Raw genomic sequence first — 18,403 nt, 5'->3', positions numbered from 1 at the left:
TTCTTGTCCTTAAAGTATATTTTTCTTCAAAAGGTTAGTACCTTGCACAAAAATGTGCTTCTCTAACTAATTTTTTACTATAAAAACACGTAAAGAAATGGCAGAAACGACAAATCCGAATTTAATTAGAAGAAATAGAAAGAATATGGATTGAAGTCTCGCCGTTCAATTGAATAATTATAGGATTGTCAACCTTGTGTAAATTTCCATGAAGTATTTGGTGGGATTTCCTCGTACTGTTCTGTATATTCAAAATTCGTGCGCCAAAATGACTTTTTATTTGCTTTTTTTTTTTGAATGCTACTCTTTTTATTTACACACACACACACACACACACACACACACACACACACACACACACACACACACACACACACACACACACACACACATAAAAATCATGATTAAGCACAGCTTCGGAAATGTAGCGAGTCTGTTCAGAATAAATTACGATGAAATGCGTTTGGTTCTCAAAGCCTTAAAGATGCTTGTCGCGTGGTATATTTTGGATGGAATGCTCCGAGTGCGTTTTGAGAAGTAGATATCGAATCTATACTCCCGTTAAACGGTAAACATGCACTCGGTAAAGTGTACTTGTGAGTATGAGCTCTAACCAAGGATGATCTGATTTTGATTACTTCTTGCATTTTTCGATGAGCATTCCTATTGAGAATCCAATAGACGACAGGATTAACAGCGCTGTGTGCGTGTCCGAGAAGCAAAGTATACGGGAGTAGAAATACAGGGTCAAGATTTGGATAAATATCGACATAAAACGACATCACGTTGTAAGGAAGCCAACAAGCCACGAAACATATCGTCATTCCCATAAGTACGTTCGCCAATCGACGACGCGCTTTCACTCCTTGATTCCTACCAGAAGCCGTGGTTTGTACACTTTCGTTGATGCAAGACGATGCTGTATCTGAATAACGTTCGGAGTTCAGTGTTCGAAGAGCAATGCTTGTCATTCCGTTGTGAACATACGAAGTAGAATTTCCTTTCGAAACTACAGACGATCCACGAACTTTACTTGACTCCTCAGGCCTAATACGGAACGATCGTTGTCTGGTGTCATTCCGACTGAGATTGCTATCAGTAGTAGAGCAAAGAGTGCAACTGACAGCTGCGTGACATACCACGAGTATAGCACAAGGAATGCTATACACGACGACTAACGTCAATACGGTAAAGGCTCGACGGGTGATGTCGGACTGCCAACGTTCAACACAGAACGTCACCTCTAGTGATCCCATGCGAAGCTCCTGTGTAGTGCGAACTAGTAGTACTGGGAGCGAGAGTAACGCTGCCATTACCCACACGACACAAATGATAACTACTGTCAAATGCCAACTGGTCATCCTCCTAAACGTGGAAGGATGTCTGGTGAAAATGTAGCGGTCTACACTGAGAACTGCTAATGACATAGTTCCTGCTGTGACGGCAACACCTTGGAAAGAGAGAAAAAGAAAATTGAGAAACTATTACAGTTGACAGTCAGTTAGTATCATAGTGTTTAAGTTTAAAAAAAAAAATAATAATAATAATAATAAAACTTTAACAAATGAAGAATGTTAGTAAAGACATGTAAAATAAACAGAAGGAGAAAAATGCATGTCAGTGAAAAGGACAACAAAATGAAGTGTATACCTCTTGAGAACACCGAGAAATTCTCGCTTTTTTCTTTGTCATCCCTGCACTTTCTTTTGCTTCCAGACACTCTTTCTTTCCATGTAGAAAGGAATAGTGAAAAAAGTCGATAATGACAAGTAGTTAATTAACTGCTAGGCGAAAAGTGATAAAACAAAGGATTTCAGCTTGAGTTCACTTCTATAATAGAATGTGTCAATATATAATCTAATTGAGGGGGTTTTTTTTGGACCTTTTGAGAAGATAAATTTTGAAGAGCTGCATGTTTTTAGATTATATTTTTATTTTCCCGTTAATTTCAAGGCTTGAGTCCATATTTATTTTTTATCCACGAAAAGTTAGAAAGGTGTAAACCAAGAATTATGTCCTCTCGAGACAAAACATTGCCTCAAGCATCTAAAAAAAGATCTAAAGATTACTAAAAACATTCCGTCATGCTATTAGTAGTAAAAACAACATTAACTGAGAGGCCATCAAGGAATGATATAGATGAGCAGCTGAATGTATTCTGGATTTCTGCCTCTCCTCTAAAAAAACCAGCCGATCTCATCCTTTAGTTAATTATTATTATTATTATTACGTGACATACCTCTAAGAATTATTGACTCATCGTGGGAGAGGGAAACACAACTCACGTCCCTCCTATTTAATTCTTCAACTACACATTGAAAATAAACACAGAACGCCATCTACCCCCCCCCCTCCGCCACCACCACCACCAATGCAATATAATACAAAAAAAAAACACCTCCGATAGTTTAATAAGCTATCGGAGATTTTCGAAACTTTTTACGTTTCGGAGTAACAACATCGTTTATCTATTTGGTATTTAAAAAAAAAAAAGAAGTATATTCACGTGTAAAAGCTTTTGTAAAGAAATGAAACTGAATATTCATTTTATGAATGTCTGGAATGAGTTTGATAAAAGGAAGGAATTTTTTAAGTGTAATGGTTTGCACTTAAATGGATTGGGTGCATGGCATTTAGAACATTTAGATGATAAAGGATAGAGTAAATGATCAAAAACAGGGAAATGGAATGTGCTTGGGGAGACAAGTTAGAGTCAACTGTTGATAGTACTAAGATCAATAATCGCTGTGAATTTGGGATTAATTGTTCTCAGAAAATTAACTGTATGCAGATTGGGTTAATTCACACGCAGAGAGATTATGGGAAGAAGGGAGTATTGCAGTTTATGTATACTAATGCCCGAAGTATTCGGAATAAGTGTGGAGAATTTTTGTCGTTAGTTAGTACAACTTGGCCAAAAATTACAGGAATTAATGAGAGTTGGTTAACTAAGAATGATATAGTTAGTTGAATAGAATGTAAGGGATACAGTATTTTCAGACAGGAAAGAGAGGGAGAATAGGGGGGGAAAGGGTTTTATTAATGATAGACGAAGCCAAAAAGGATAGAAGTGCTTCAAGATGACAGGCAGTGTTTCTCAAACTTTTTTGGATCATGCCCCACATCAACGTCTCAAATATTTTAATGCCCCCCCCCTAGCATAATAGTCAGCCAAATTCTGAAAAAGTGTAATATAAATATGTACATGTACATTTTCTAATTTCCCCCCAAAATATTCAAATTGCCCACGTTGAGAAACACTGATGACAGGTATGCAGAGGGCAGTTCATTTGAGGCTGTTTGTTGTGAGATAGAGATCAGCAGGGCGAAATATGTAATCAGCTGCTGCTATAATCCAAGGGGTATAAGGGAGAATCTAGATGGTATGCATTGGCTAATTAACATGATGAGTGAAAATCGAGAAATTATTATTGGAGGATTTTAACTATGAGGACTTAGATTTGTAAAAGGAATGGTCACAGGGAAGGAAACGGAGTTTTGTATGAACTCCGTTTAATGGTTCGAGAGTGTTGGATTCGAGAGTGTTGGATTTGGTCATAACATATCAATAAACAATTTAGTTACACTGTCTCCACTTGGGGAAAGCGATTATTTGGTCTTGACCTGGGAGATTGCAAGATGTGCTAATATTCTGTTAAGAAGGGGTATATGTGGAATTACAAGGCTGGTGATTATGACAAGCTTAGAAGTCAACTTTCAGTAGTGTTTTGGCATGAGAATTTGAAGATAAGAGATGATGGTGCATGGGAAATTGTCAAAGAGTGTTTAAGGAAAGCAGTATCATACTGTATTTCCAGAGTCAGGAGGAGAACTCAAATAGGAGTAAGATGGATGAATAGTATTATTAAGTAGGAGTTGCAGATAAAGAAAAGGTTGTGGTGGAAGTATAAAGAAAAATGTGATTAACATAACCATGAGCAGTACAAGGTTCAAGCAAAGAGTACATGTGTAGTACAGAAAGCCAAAGTTAAGTATGAGAGAAAGCGAGCTGATGAGTCCAAAAGAAATACTGAGGAGTTCTGTCGCTATGTGGCAAGTAAAAGAAGGAATAACGATGGAAGACAGTTTTTTGATTTGTACATAAAAGTGCTGATGGTAGGGAAGTTACAGAAGCAAATCAAATAGATGAGTTACTTAGTGATCATTTTGCAAAAGCGTACCATCATGGTTGTGATATTGCAGTGCCGAATGTTTCATTGACTGATGAGAGTCTAGAGACAGAAGAAAGAGAGGCGCTTTGTATATTACAGAACCTTAATGCTAACACCACCATAGGGTTAGATGGCATATTGGCCCATGTGTTACGAGAAGGTACAAGATAATTAGCACCTCTAACCAATATGTTTAGTTTAAGCCTAAGTTCTAGTAAAGTTCCAGTAAAGTGGAAAGAGGAGAAAATAATTCCACTGCATAAGGGAGACTCCAAGATAGAAGTAGCAAATTATAGGCCAATCAAGAGTGGAAGGTTTTGGAGAAATTTATAAAAATTAGAGTTCAGCACTGGGTGGACAGCATATGATTCTTTATAAGAGGCAACATAGTTTTGTGAAGAGAATGTCTTGCCTTAGTAAGTTACTTTCTATAATAAAGTAACAATGGAGTTGGATAAAGGAAATAAATTACCCGGTTATATTGCTGGACTTTGCAAAGGCATTTGACAGGATTCCACACGGAATTCTGTTGCATAAATTGGAGCAAATGGGAATATATCTGAAGCTTAGGATTAGAGAGTGCCTGATGGACATATATCAAAGAGTAGTTTATGGAGGGGCAGAGTCTAAGAGAAGGCAGGTGACTGGTAGTGTACCTCAGGGCTCGTTATTTGGTCCTCTGTTTTTTTATTTGTACATTAATGATACCATTAATGGTATCATTAATGTACACAGTTTTTGTGTACATTAATGAAATCATTTGAAAGGAAATATCCACTTGTTTGCTGATGATGCAAAATTGGGAAGAGCGATAGTCAATGCAAATGATGTACCCGTAGGTATCTTGCAGGATGACTTAAATAGGCTGGCTTCATGGGCTAAGGTAAATGGCTGTCAGCTTAACGTGGCTAAATGTAAGGTGATACACTTCGGGGGAGGGGGGATGAGATCATATGGCGTGCACTATATTAATGGAACTGGATTGCAAGTAGTTGATAAGACAAGGGACTTGTGGATAGAGAACTTAAGTTTAGAGGGCATATTGTAAAGGTTGCCAAACATCGCATCACATTACATGGTTGTTGAAGAATACACTGACAAGCAGGGATAGGGAAGTTATTGTTCCACTTTATATGACATTAATAAAACCACATCTGGACTAATGCGCACAGATCTGGTCATCTGGATTCCTTGGCGATAAAGAAATGGTAGAGAGGATCCAGAGGCGAGTTACAAATATTGTCAGGTCTGTGGAATGTTTCCTATGAGGAAAGAATGAAAGTTTGTGGGCTCCAAAAACTATCTGATAGACGTAGGAGAGGAGATATGATAGAAGGATATAAATTATTAAAGGAGTTTTATAGGATTCATACTGATGACGTTTTTTCTGACCAGTGCAGGAAAGGAGAGAACGTGGGATCATCCCTGGAGATTGTGTAGGAATGTGGTTAAGCACAGTATTAGAACTAGATTTATTGCTTGGAGGGTGGTGAATATGTTCAATGCATTGCCAGAGGTGGTTGTGAGTGCTTCGTCTGTTAATGATAGATATTGTATGAATAATGGTTAGTGTGTCAATGTAGGGTCTCCAGCGATGAGTCTTCTAACTCCCTGGAGACAACGTCATAATAATAATAATTATTATTATAATTATTATCCTTGTTTGGATGGTAGTTACTTTTTAAAAAAGAATTTTTGAGAGTTGATATGCGAAAAAAAAAAACTGCAATTAGAAAAAATAAATCTCTGAGGATTTTTTTTTAACTGCTAAATGTGAAACTAATGATGAAATTAACAATTTAATTCAAGATATAAATTTTATTTTGGTATAATATTTATATATTATATTTATACATATTTACATGACATTTATATATGATTTATAGGCGCATTCATAAGCTAAGTCTGTATGTGAATAATTAGAGAATAGGTGAACTGACTTACATGAAACATAAATATTTGCAACTCGGTTGACCGAATGGATAGCACTTCCGCTCTCAGATCAATAGGTCGTGTGTTCGAATACCATTTCGGCATGGATAAACTTTAGATAAATTCATTTACGGTGGTAAATGAATTTACTCTCCCGGTGTGAGACCAACACACTGCTTATTGGAAGCTTGATAGATTCACACAGTGGATAGATTCACAAAATGAAGAAATAAATAAGATAAAGATAAAGATAAATTGCTGAGAAAGAACTATGGATCCAACAGTTGTAATTTTCTGTTAAATTGGACAACAATAAGTACAGCTTTACGTTAAGATCAAAATACGTTTAGGTAACATACATACACTCTATCACTCAGTGGCGCACTCAGAATTTAATCTTGGAGTGGATCGAGCACTCAAGATGAAATCTTGGGGCGGGGGAGTTGAGTAGACTATTTGAGAATACACACTACACATTGAATACGACCTATGACTGATTATCTGCATTGATCGCCAATACATGATGCCCGTGATCTCCTCTGGCCCAACTCGGGCAAACGAAGTAGCGCTCGGTCTGCAAGAGCACTTCTTCGTTCGCCTTGCGTTCACAGCGGCTGTGATTCCGAGAACTACAGGGTATTCCCACCTTATGTGACCGCTAATTCATAAATAGTACAGAAATAAAAGATACGACAGAACGTAAATAAAAAATGAATTTTAATTAGGAAAAGATTTTTGGAAAATTTTCGAGTATATTTTTCCTTTTTCTTTTTTTTTTTGTGGGGGGAGTGCCCCATTGCCCCCCCCCGCTGGGTGTGCCACTGCTATCACTGGTATGACACAAATAACTTCACTTTATGAAAGACGTTTGAAGTTATACTTTGTTTCCCGATTTTAATCACTCCTTCTGGGTATTAATTGTCTAGTGACTATCGCACTGATGATGTCTTTTGGTCTTATGTTTATTAAGTACAGTCAGTAACATATCAAGATATTGCGAACGTAACTGCAATATTACGTTACTTCAATATCACATTTCCTGACTTGTCAGATGTCTAGACCTTGAAAAAGCAAACTTTGCACATCATTACAATAGAACTTTGAATTGTTTCTTGCACAGCAAAATAAAAACTACATTCACATAACTAATAACAAAAGAAGCGCGGCATATGAAGCTATTGTTAATGATGTTTTAGTATTACTGCCGAAGCAATATGCTTGAGGCAGTGTAATATGTCTTTTAATTACGTGAGTTCGTTTTGCTATTTTGAGGGATGAAAAAAACGAGTTTCAGAGAATTTCCAACCTAAGGCATGTAAAGTCACAACAATTAAATGATACTAGTAAAAGCATGAAAAAATGATGAAATACTCGTAACTGTCTTGCCACAACTATCCTAAATCACATTTATGAATGTCCATGTTAAAATAAAAATAAAATTAATTAATAGAGGTTACAGTAATGTCAACTATTATACTTGTTATGTTATTATATTAATATATCAATATGTTCCTTATATTAATTTATTGCGATTTATATATCAATATAAGAAACTTCAATTCCGTTACAGTGGTACATCGTTATTTTTGTTCCCCTCGAAAGTTAATTGAGAAAACCCGTTATAATTATGACAAGAAGCTAGCTGATGAGCCCAAAAGAAATCCTTAGGAGTTATGGAATGATGACTTTAAAAAGTGTTGATGGAACTTAGTGATCATTTTGCGTAAATGAACCATCTCGTTTGTGATATTACAGTGTCGAATGTGTCACTGACTGATGAGAGTCTAGAGACAGAAGAAAGAGAGGTGCTTAGTATATTACAGAACCTTAATGCTAACACTGCCATTGGGTTAGATGGCATATCGGCACATGTGTTACGAGAATATGCAAGAGAATTAGGACCACCTCTAACCAAGTTGTTTAATTTAAGCCTCGGTTCTGGTAAAGTTCCAATAGAGTGGAAAGAGGAAAAATTAATTCCACTGCATTAGGGAAGCTCCATGATAGAAGTAGCAAATTATAGGCCAATCAGTATATCGGGAGTGGTGGTTAAGGTTTTGGAGAAATTGATAAAAATTAGAATTAATTCAGGACTGGATGGACAGAAATATGATACTTTATAAGTGACAACATGGTTTTGTGATGGGTCTGTCTTGTCTTAGTAACTCACTTTCTATAATAAAGTAAGAGTGGAGTTGGATAAAGGAAATAAATTCTTACTCGATTATACTGTTGGACTTTGAAAAGACATTTCACAGGATTTCACACGGAACTCTATTGCATAAATTGAAACAAATGGGAGTGTATCTGAAGCTGATGATTTGGATTAAAGCGTGCCTGATATCAAAGAGTGGTTATGGAGGAGCTGAGTCCAGGAAAAGGCAGGTGACTAGTGGTGTACCTCAGGGCTCAGTTACTTGGTGCCCTGTTATTTAATTTCCACATTAATGTTACTAGAAATAATTTCAAAGGAAATATCCACTTGTTTGCTGGTAATGCAAAATTGGGAAGAGCAATAGTCAATTCAAATGATGTAGCTATCTTGCAGGATGGCTTAAATAAGCTGGCGACACGGGCTAAGGTAAATGGCTGTCAGTTTAACGTGGCTAAATGTAAGGTGGTGGATTTCGGGAGTGGGGGAGGGATGAGATCCCATGGTGTATACTATATTAATGGAACTGGATTGCAAGTAGTTCTTAAGAGAACTTAAGTTTAGAGGGCATATTGCAAAGGTTGCCAAAACATCACATCACATTACATGGTTGTTGAAGAACACACTGACAAGCAGGGATAGGAAGTTATTGTCCACTTTATATGGCATTAATAAAACTACATCTGAGCTAATGAGCACAGATCTGGTCACCTGGATTCCTTGGTGATGAAGAAATGGTAGAGAAGATCCAGAGGCCAGTTTCAAAGATTGTCAGGTCTGTGGAATGTTTCCTATGAGGAAAGATTGAACGTCTGTGGGCTCCAAAAACTAGCTGAAAGACCTTAAGTCTATCAGGGGGAGATATGATAGAAGCATATAAGTTCTTAAATGGGTTTTATAGGATTGATACTGATTACTTATTTTCTGAACAGTACGGGAAGGGAGAGAAATAGGGATCATCCCTCAAAAATTGTGCAAGAGTTTGATAAACAAGGGTGTCGGGCTAAATGTTTGCTTGGAGGGTGGTGAATGTGTGAAATGCGTTGCCAGAGGTGGTTGTGAATGCTTCGTCTGTTAATTAATTTAAGATGTATGATAAGTATTGTGGGATAGTGCTTAGTTTGTCAATGTCGGGTTTCCAGCGATGAGTTTTCTGACTCCATGAAGCCATTGTTATAGTAATAATAATATTTTTTTTTCACATTTAATTGTTTTTTCTGTAATAATATTTTATTTATCATCTTACAGAGCATTTACATATATACACATGTTTACATAATACATGTATTGTTTTTATACAGTGAATTTGATACAAATTTTTCCGTTTTTTGTATTCTAAAATGCGTTAATAATAGTTAGTATGGATGGTAATTTATAGTTTGCAATTGGATAAGGTTACATTTTTTAACAGTATTTATAGTATAACAGTAAGTTATATATATTTTACAATTTTTGCTTTTTAATGTTTTTAACCGCTGTAACTACAGCACTTCAATGCAATAAATAATTCTTTTTTTCTCCCTTTTCTGTTGACTCAGTTGAGATGTAATGTCTCAGCTTGCATTCTCGAAGCTTTTTAAAGAGATTATCTGAGGATGATACCGGTTAGATATATGTTTTTATTATTATTATTATTATTATTATTATTATTGATTTGATTGCTGTGTTGCAAGTAGGCTGATGTTTGGGAGGTCAAATGAATGATCTGAAAGGTCTGATCAAAATGAAATTGCCGGTATGTTGTGGTGTTATTGCATCTGTCTTGGTGGTTCACATTAATTTTTATTGTGGTCTTCTTTTTGAACTAATTATGAGACTTTTTTTTCCACTGTGGCAGCCTTTCTATGACTTCTTTTAATTTGTATCGGCTTTGAAGTTTGTGACTTCCTCAAGAATATTTTGGCATCTCTGATCCACAAAAATTGGTAATTTGTTTCTGGTGTTGCTTTTTTTGCTTGGTACAACAGATTCTGGTTGAATGGTGTTAAATATTCGGATAGGAAGATTGGTGCGTTGTCTTGCAATGCGTTCAAGTCCTTCGTTCAAGTTCAAAATAATAATAATAATAATAATAATAATAATAATAATAATAATAATAATAATAATAATAATAATAATAATAAAGTTAAAAACTACACTTAATAATAGGCAAGTGAAAGCATCCAAGGCTTTTCTTTTTTTTTATGCTTAATAAAAACTCTAGTCTGTACTTAAATGTATTCGAAAGGTTATTCAGAATTTAAATGCTAATTTCGACATTTGTAGTCTAAGTTTCTGAATTTGTTTAATGTTTCTCAGATCTCTAGCTCCTCAAAGCTGATGCCATTCTTGAAACTTTTTTAAATTAAATAATAATAATAATAATAATAATAATAATAATAATAATAATAATAATAATAATAATAATAATAATAATAATAATAATAATAATAATAATAATAATATAAAATGAAGATGTGAATAATTGTGAATAACAATACATTCACTAACTTTTCACCATATTAATATTAATATTAATATTCCAAACAATCTCAGGTATTATTTTTTGTTTTGTTTTTATATATACTGTAAGGATTTTTGTCACGAAGACTTGCGAATTCTCTTTAAACTGTGTACTGGTGGCGAGGAGGCGCGGCAGTCGTAACAACGGAAGCAGACGACGCTTAGGACTCTTTTTAGCAAAGTTTCCACCGAGTGGTATCCATTTTTTTTTTAAATGTGCCCGAAGTGAGAGAACAAGTACAACATTAGTGTTTGAAAGCAAATATAATTTTCTAGTTAGATCATATACTACAGTATAATAGGTCATCGGCATTGCAAAAAGAGCTATGAGTTAATTTAAGCGAGCATTCATTCTGCGTGATGATCAAGACTTTCACCAGCTTTACCATTCATCACGAGTCCGAGTTTTACTGGCGCGGTCGACAGGATCTACAAGGTGAGAGCAATTCGTTATGTAAATGTATGCTCCCATGTTTTAGAATTCTATTTTGATTATTTGGGCGAAAGTCTGTTTTAATACAAAACAAAAAAAAAGGCGTTCGAAGTTTGTTCCATCATGGAACAGTAGTAGTTTTGATTTCTCGCCAGAGAAAGAATACATCAGTATTCAAATTTTGTTCCATCCTGGAACAGTAGTACAATAGTTTGGATAAAAGAAAAACACGCCAGTGTTCAAGCTATATTTTCGTCCCAGATAAATCAGAATAGTTGTTTTTTTTTTTTCATTTTAAATTTATTTTGTTCTGTTCTGCATTTACCGATTTGTCCTGTTTTGCATGTTTGTTCCATTTTGGAACAGTCAGTACTTGTGATTTCTCGCCAGAGAAAGAACACGCCAGTGTTATCATAGTTCATTTTTACACACTGTTTTGATAGTTCTGTTTCGAGATTTAAATTATTATATAGTAGCGGTGTGAAATCGAAACTATTTCTTTTTTGTTTTGGTTTTGTTTATATATATATATATATATATATATTTGTGTATTTGAAAGTGTAGTAAATTGTGTAGTCGAAGTTTTTTTTTATCTGATAATATTGTAAGATTTATCTATGTTTACAAATGATATGTTGAATTTAGTTATGAGTCCCATAATCGCCAAATATATACATCTCTTTCTGAGCATTTTTAAAAAAAAATTGCAATTGATTCCTTTTTAAGGGTGATTTTTTTTTATCAGTAAAGAGAGTTATTGTTTAGCACCATGGCTTATTTAACCAAAGGTAGAAAGGAAGATTTACGTAAATTGGCTGAAGAATTGGGAGAGAAGCCAACTGTTGAAATGAAAGTGATAGATCTTAAAATGATTATTACGAGTCTGGTACTAATAAAACGATTATTAGTACCAGACTCGAGGAAGAACTGATGAAGAAAGAAGAATTAGAAGCTCAACGGCGGAAGGAAGAACTAGAAGCCCAATACCGGAAAGATGAATTGGGAGCCCGGCAGAAAAGAGAACAAATGGAGTTCGAGTTGAAGAAACTGGAAATTGAAGCGCGTATTCAACCAACCTCAATTCCAGTATCCAGTGACAATAAACCATATTGTCTTGAACTAATTAAGCTAATGCCTAGGTTTAGATTATAAGAGGATGATATTGTGATATAACTATCCCTGTTTGAAAGACAAGCTAAGAGAACCAAAATAGATGTTAAAGACTGGGTATCATGTCTCTTGACTTTGTTACCATTTGAGATTGTCCAATTAATTGGTAGAGAGTCAGAAGAAAATTGCGAAGATTATGAATATATTAAAACAGTTCTACTAAAGAGATTTAGACTGAATCCTGAAAGTTTCAGAAAAAAGTTTGTGATGCACCAAAAGGTTGCTGAAAAATCTTGGAGGGATTTCTCTTATGAAATAACTAATTATTTCGAAGACTGGATTGGTGGCCTTGATATCAAGGATTTTGAAGGGTTAAAAGATCTAACTATTACGGATCAACTGAAGAAGAAAGTACCACATGAAGTGAGAGAACATCTCTTAGACGACTGGGAAATTCGTTTCTCCAACCAAGTTAGCTGACAGATTGGACGAATACGACAGTGTTCGTAGTACATCAAGGAAGCCCATTGGAGCTATTCCGAAGGACAATGTTATTGAAAAGTTTAGACCTTATACTCCACCTGCTGAGCGAACATTCAAGAATAAGTTATTATCTCTCTCTCAAAATCCACCGAGATGGTACTAGCCGCGGCGAATTGATGATTCATACAAGCCTCACTACAAACCAACTTGTTTTACTTGTAGAAAGGAAGGTCATATCGCCAATTTTTGTATGAAAAATAGTCAGCCAAAAGGACTCCTGCTACAGCACACAGTAAGCTAGTTCAAACGTCTACCACTGGGGTGACAATAAATCAGGTGTGTTGACTGCCAAAATTTCCATTCCAGTATCCAAATCAGTGGACATTGGTCGAAACGTAGATGATTTGAAGGTCGTCAAAATTAAATGCGGAAGTAGGGTTTTAAATGGAATAATAGATACGGGAGCGCAAATATCGGTAGTGCGCGAAGATTTAGTGGCAGATACGCCCCATGATGGAGAAAGTAAGATAGAAATATCTTCTGCTTTCGGAGAAAATGAAATAACACCCTTGAGAATTTTTGAAATGAAAATTGATGATAATTTACATGGTAATGTTCCAGTCACATGTGCCGTCTCAAGAAGACTGGTTACCGATCTGCTACTGAGCTCCTCTGCCTATGAAATACTGGTCGAAAGCGTCGAGCTACGTGAGAGTAGTCATCCTTGGGAGACACCAGTTCTGAAATCAAAAGATTTAAGTGATAAACGGTCAGAAGATGATGAAGACGAAGACACCTTCGAAAATAACCAGTACAGCATTGGCAGTCAGTACGATAGAGCCCACCAGGTGCAGAAAATGAGTGTATACCAGAAAAAACAAAATTCGAATTCTGCAAACTTCAAGAGGATGATGAGACGCTCCGAAGGTGTTTTGAATGGGCAAAAAGGCAGAAAAATGCCTATGCGTTTGACAGTGGGGTTCTGCTTCATAACGAACATATTTGTGGCGAGAATATTAGACAAGTAGTGCTACCGTGTGTGAAACGAGAAAATGTCTTAAAGATGGAACATGAAATCCCTCTTGCTGGCCATCTCGGCCGAAAAAAGAAAACCCGTCAGCGAATCAAGTACGCATTCTTTTGGCCTACTATTAAACAAGATGTGAAAAAATATTGCGAAAGCTGCAAGGAATGTCAAATGAGAAGGACTGCTACATATAGAAATAGAATCCCCATACGACCTATCGTCAGACCAAAAACTCCGTTTGAGGTATGGAGTGTGGATTGTGTCGGACCGTTAGAACCTCCATCGGGAAGAGGACATCGATTCATAATATGTGCTGTTGATTTATGCACTAGATGGGCCGAAGCCATACCTGTCAAGGAAATAAGTGCTAAAACTACATGTAATGTTCTGATGAGGATATTTACTCAGACGGGATTTCCTAAAATGGTCTGTACCGACCAACGTACGAATTTCACATCTAAACTCACTCAAGCTTTTGAAGATCTGCTAGGCATAGCTCCACGTTTTTCCACTCCAGGACATCCTGAGAGTATGAGCGCTGTCGAACGTTGGAACAGAACTTTAAAAGAGATGATGAATAAGAATATACAGGTGCATGGAAGAAACTGGGATTTACATCTTCCCTATCTTCTATTCGCATACCGAGAAGTACCACATAGCACTATTGGGTTATCACCTTTCCAGATGGTATATGGAAGATTGCCTCCAGGCCCATTATCTTTGTTAAAGGAAATTTGGACTGGTGGACGAGGCATCCCAACCACTGCCTCTCGCTCGATTGAAAATTATTTACAAGAGCTTCTTGAAAATCTAAGAAAAGCTCATGAAATTGCATCCGAGAACGCCAAAGGGTCTCAAGAACAATACTCCTCCAGATATAATCTTCGTTCCAAAGAAAAATCCTTCATTGTTGGTGAAAAGGTTTTAGTATTGTTACCTTCATCCTCTCATAAGCTTCTAAATACTTGGACAGGACCTGCTACAGTCGTCCAACTTACTAGACCACATTCTGCGAAGGTTGAGATGAAGAATGGAAGTATCAGGGAGCTCCACATAAATGAGCTTCGACCATATATTCAAAGAATTAATCATGTTGGTCTAGTTTTCGAGCTAGATGAAGATTTCGGAACATTCCACTATGCACCCGCTGACAAGATGAATAAATCAGTCGAAGATATTAGGAAACACCTTGAGGATATGACAGCTCTCTTGACGGGAGAACAAAAACAAGAACTTTTTGACATCCTCCGGAAATATGCAGATGTTTTTAGTTCCAAACATGGTCATGTCAAAGTTGATGGACACTCCATCAAAGTTACAGAGAACTGTTCCCCTAAGAGACTCAAACCCTAGGGTTCCAATCACTCTACAAAAGGAAGTAGATCGACAAGTCAAAGAACTGTTAGATATGGGTCTCATTGAGCCAAGTATCAGTGAATGGGCTCATCCCGTGGTTTGTGTGGCTAAGAAAAATGGAAGTATCAGACTATGCATTGACTTTAGATTGCTAAATAGTTTTACTATTCCAGATGCTTATCCAATGAAAATAGCTAGAGATTTATTATTTGAGGTAGGACAAGCAAGATTTATTATTTGAGGTAGGACAAGCAAGATTTATCACTGTAGTTGACCTCACCAAGGGATATTGGCAAATCCCTATGGAAAAGGAAGCAAAGCCCTTCACTGCATTCGTGACACATTCTGGTCACTATCAATGGAACGTCTTACCGTTTGGAATGAAGAACGCTGGAAGTACATTCTAGAAATCATTGGATAAAGCACTAGCTCCTCATAAGGCATACTGCCGATCTTATATCGACGATTTGGCTATATTTTCTAAAACATGGTCTGAACATCTCACCCATATAGATGAAATCTTCAAAACATTAAGAGAGGTGGGTTTAACAGTAAACCTAGAAAAATGCGAATTCGGAAAAAATCAAGTGAAGTTCCTAGGTCATTTGATTGGATCCGGTCAACATTCTCCGGACCCAGAGAAGGTCGAGGTTATAAAAGGTTTAGCGACACCAGTGACAAAGAAGGAAGTAAGAAGTCTACTTGGGCTGGCTAGCTACTATCGTGACTACATACACCGATTCTCCCAAATTGTATTACCACTGACAAATCTGACTAAGAAAAGTGTCCCAGACAATATTAACAATATTCCTTGGACTACTGATGCTGATGAAGCTTTTACGAAACTCAAAGAAGAGTTTATAAAAATGCCTTCTTTGCATACTCCAGATCTCGACAAGCCGTTCCAGTTGTATACGGATGCATCAGCAACAGCATGCTTAGCTCAAAACAACGAACAAGGAAAAGAATTGCCCATTGCTTTCTTCAGTAAAAAACTAAATTCCTGTCAAATGAAATGGTCAACCATTGAAAGGGAAGCTTTTTGCGTCTTGGAGGCGTTGAAAAAGTTTGACACATGGGTATTTGGTGCTGAAATACAGGTAATTTCAGATCATAACCCTCTGACCTATCTAACTAAAAGTGCCCCTCATGGTGCCAAGTTGTCCCGATGGGCTTTAGCCCTACAACGTTATAATATGACCGTTACATATAGAAAGGGTAGTCGTCACGGTAACGCCGATGCCCTTTCCAGAATAAAAACTGATATAATTAATTAATGTTATTGGCTCGTTTCTTAATAATGATTATATATTTTCTTGATGTTTAGTTAATGATGATTATATAGTTTTTTTTTGTTTTGTTTGTTTGTGGGAGCTGCATCGCACCATAAAGCTCTCACCTCATTTCTTGTATTTTGGAGTCAATTACTCGCCTGAGTTTTTTTTTAGATGCAACATCGACACTCCTGTGACGGATGTGCTTCCCCCAAAGGGAGTTGTAAGGATTTTTGTCACGAAGACTTGCGAATTCTCTTTAAACTGTGTACTGGTGGCGAGGAGGCGCGGCAGTCGTAACAACGACTGCCGTCGAAGCAGACGACGCTTAGGACTCTTTTTAGCAAAGTTTCCGCCGAGTGGTATCCATTTTTTTTAAAAATGTGCCCGAAGTGAGAGAACAAGTACAACATTAGTGTTTGAAAGCAAATATAATTTTCTAGTTAGATTATATACTACAGTATAATAGGTCATCGACATTGCAAAAAAGAGCTATGAGTTAATTTCAGCGAGCATTCATTCTGCGTAATGATCAAGACTTTCACCAGCTTTACAATTCATCACGAGTCCGAGTTTTACTTATGCATATTTCAGTACTCTAGTCACCCATAAGTCTAGAGATTCTCTGTAGAAATGAGCTCATTTACTGATGATCATGAACGTTGATAAAGGGCTGCCAACTGATTTCCAAACGTTAGGACATAAGGAACTCAGTTTGCTACTCTGGAGAATGAAACGGTAACTGGAGATTTATTTATTTACTTAGTGTTGTTATGTAAATTACATCTAAAATGAAATTTACATTTTTAGGTTAATATATCTTTAAGTATTTTTTCGTATAATGTACTTGTCTTATCGTTTTTGTTAATTTTGAAATCGATGAAGTTCTTCGTCGATTGAATTTGTTTGCCTCAATTTTCGTTTTTCTAATGATTTACATCTGAGAATAAATTTTCATAGCAGTCTTTCTTCTATCATCTTATCACGATGTTTCACATATTTTTTTAATCCTCTTTCAATAATAACTGTGATATATTATTTGTTAGTTTTTCTAGAATCAGTGGTTGATATTTAAAATGGTAGCAACTAAAAACGAAAAATTCCAATATGATGCACATGCGCATGAAATTTATATGAAGATGTGCGACCGATTGCTTAAAACTCAAGCTTTTAAACTATTATTTGTTCCATTATTGTTATTCTAAATGATGTTCTAAAATGTACTTTCGTATTATGCATTTACTTATATTAATGCAATTAGCTGAAAAGGTTAAAATACAGGATTTTTACAAAATAATGTTGGTATGTTAAATGCAAATATTTATTGAAATACCGTATTCCCCCCCCCCCTTATCCGCAGGTTCGCTACTCGCGGTCGGAAAATATTAAATGGAAAATTCTAGAAATAAGCAATTTATAATTACATCGGCAAAGTGGTTATTAGATCCAACATTATTTCAAAGCCGAATGTTTGTAGATACTATGAAAGTTTCGTAAATTGACCCGAGAGCTTACGAGAATACAATCCTCTGTATCCCAGAGTTCCCTTAGCTTGCACTACTTGACTTAAGTAGCTAAGGCAACTCGAGGATGCCGAGGAGTGTATTCACGTAAGCTCTCTACCTCCTACAGTCAACCCCCAGAATAAATAACTCATATTCCTATCCCATATGCGCATATTATTACTGAACACATAGCGAAAGTATTAAAATCACAATATTTTTGTTTGCCTTTCGTCCCATCAAAAAATCTCCACTTTTCTCGCTTCTCCTAAGGACAAATTTCTACGTCTCAGTTATCCAGATGTCTACCAAATTCCTTGCTCTTGTGGGTTATCATATTTTGGACAAACAGGAAAATCTGCTTTTTATTCGTCTAGAAGAACACATTCGTATTATGTTCATGGTATTATATTAATACCATGCTTGCGAAACATGCGATCGACACTAAACAGAGTTCATT

At 36.2% G+C, this 18,403-nt stretch overlaps 1 protein-coding gene across 1 annotated transcript in view; it reads right to left on the bottom strand.

Moving 5' to 3' along the window:
* Positions 1-470: 470 nt before the first annotated feature.
* Positions 471-18,403, bottom strand: part of LOC150108599 (neuropeptide receptor npr-1-like) — a 39,705-nt gene continuing 21,772 nt past the window's right edge. The window contains exon 2 of the mRNA XM_090390489.1: positions 471-1,450. Coding sequence (XP_090246615.1) covers positions 471-1,450 — 980 coding nt within the window. The remainder of the gene's footprint in view (positions 1,451-18,403) is intronic.

This window comes from Typopeltis vanoorti, chromosome 3, assembly GCF_054136105.1.
Source record: "Typopeltis vanoorti isolate ZY-2024b chromosome 3, IOZ_Tvanoo_1.0, whole genome shotgun sequence".
Lineage (NCBI taxonomy): Eukaryota > Metazoa > Arthropoda > Arachnida > Uropygi > Thelyphonidae > Typopeltis > Typopeltis vanoorti.
This window is presented reverse-complemented; position numbering and strand designations above follow the sequence as displayed.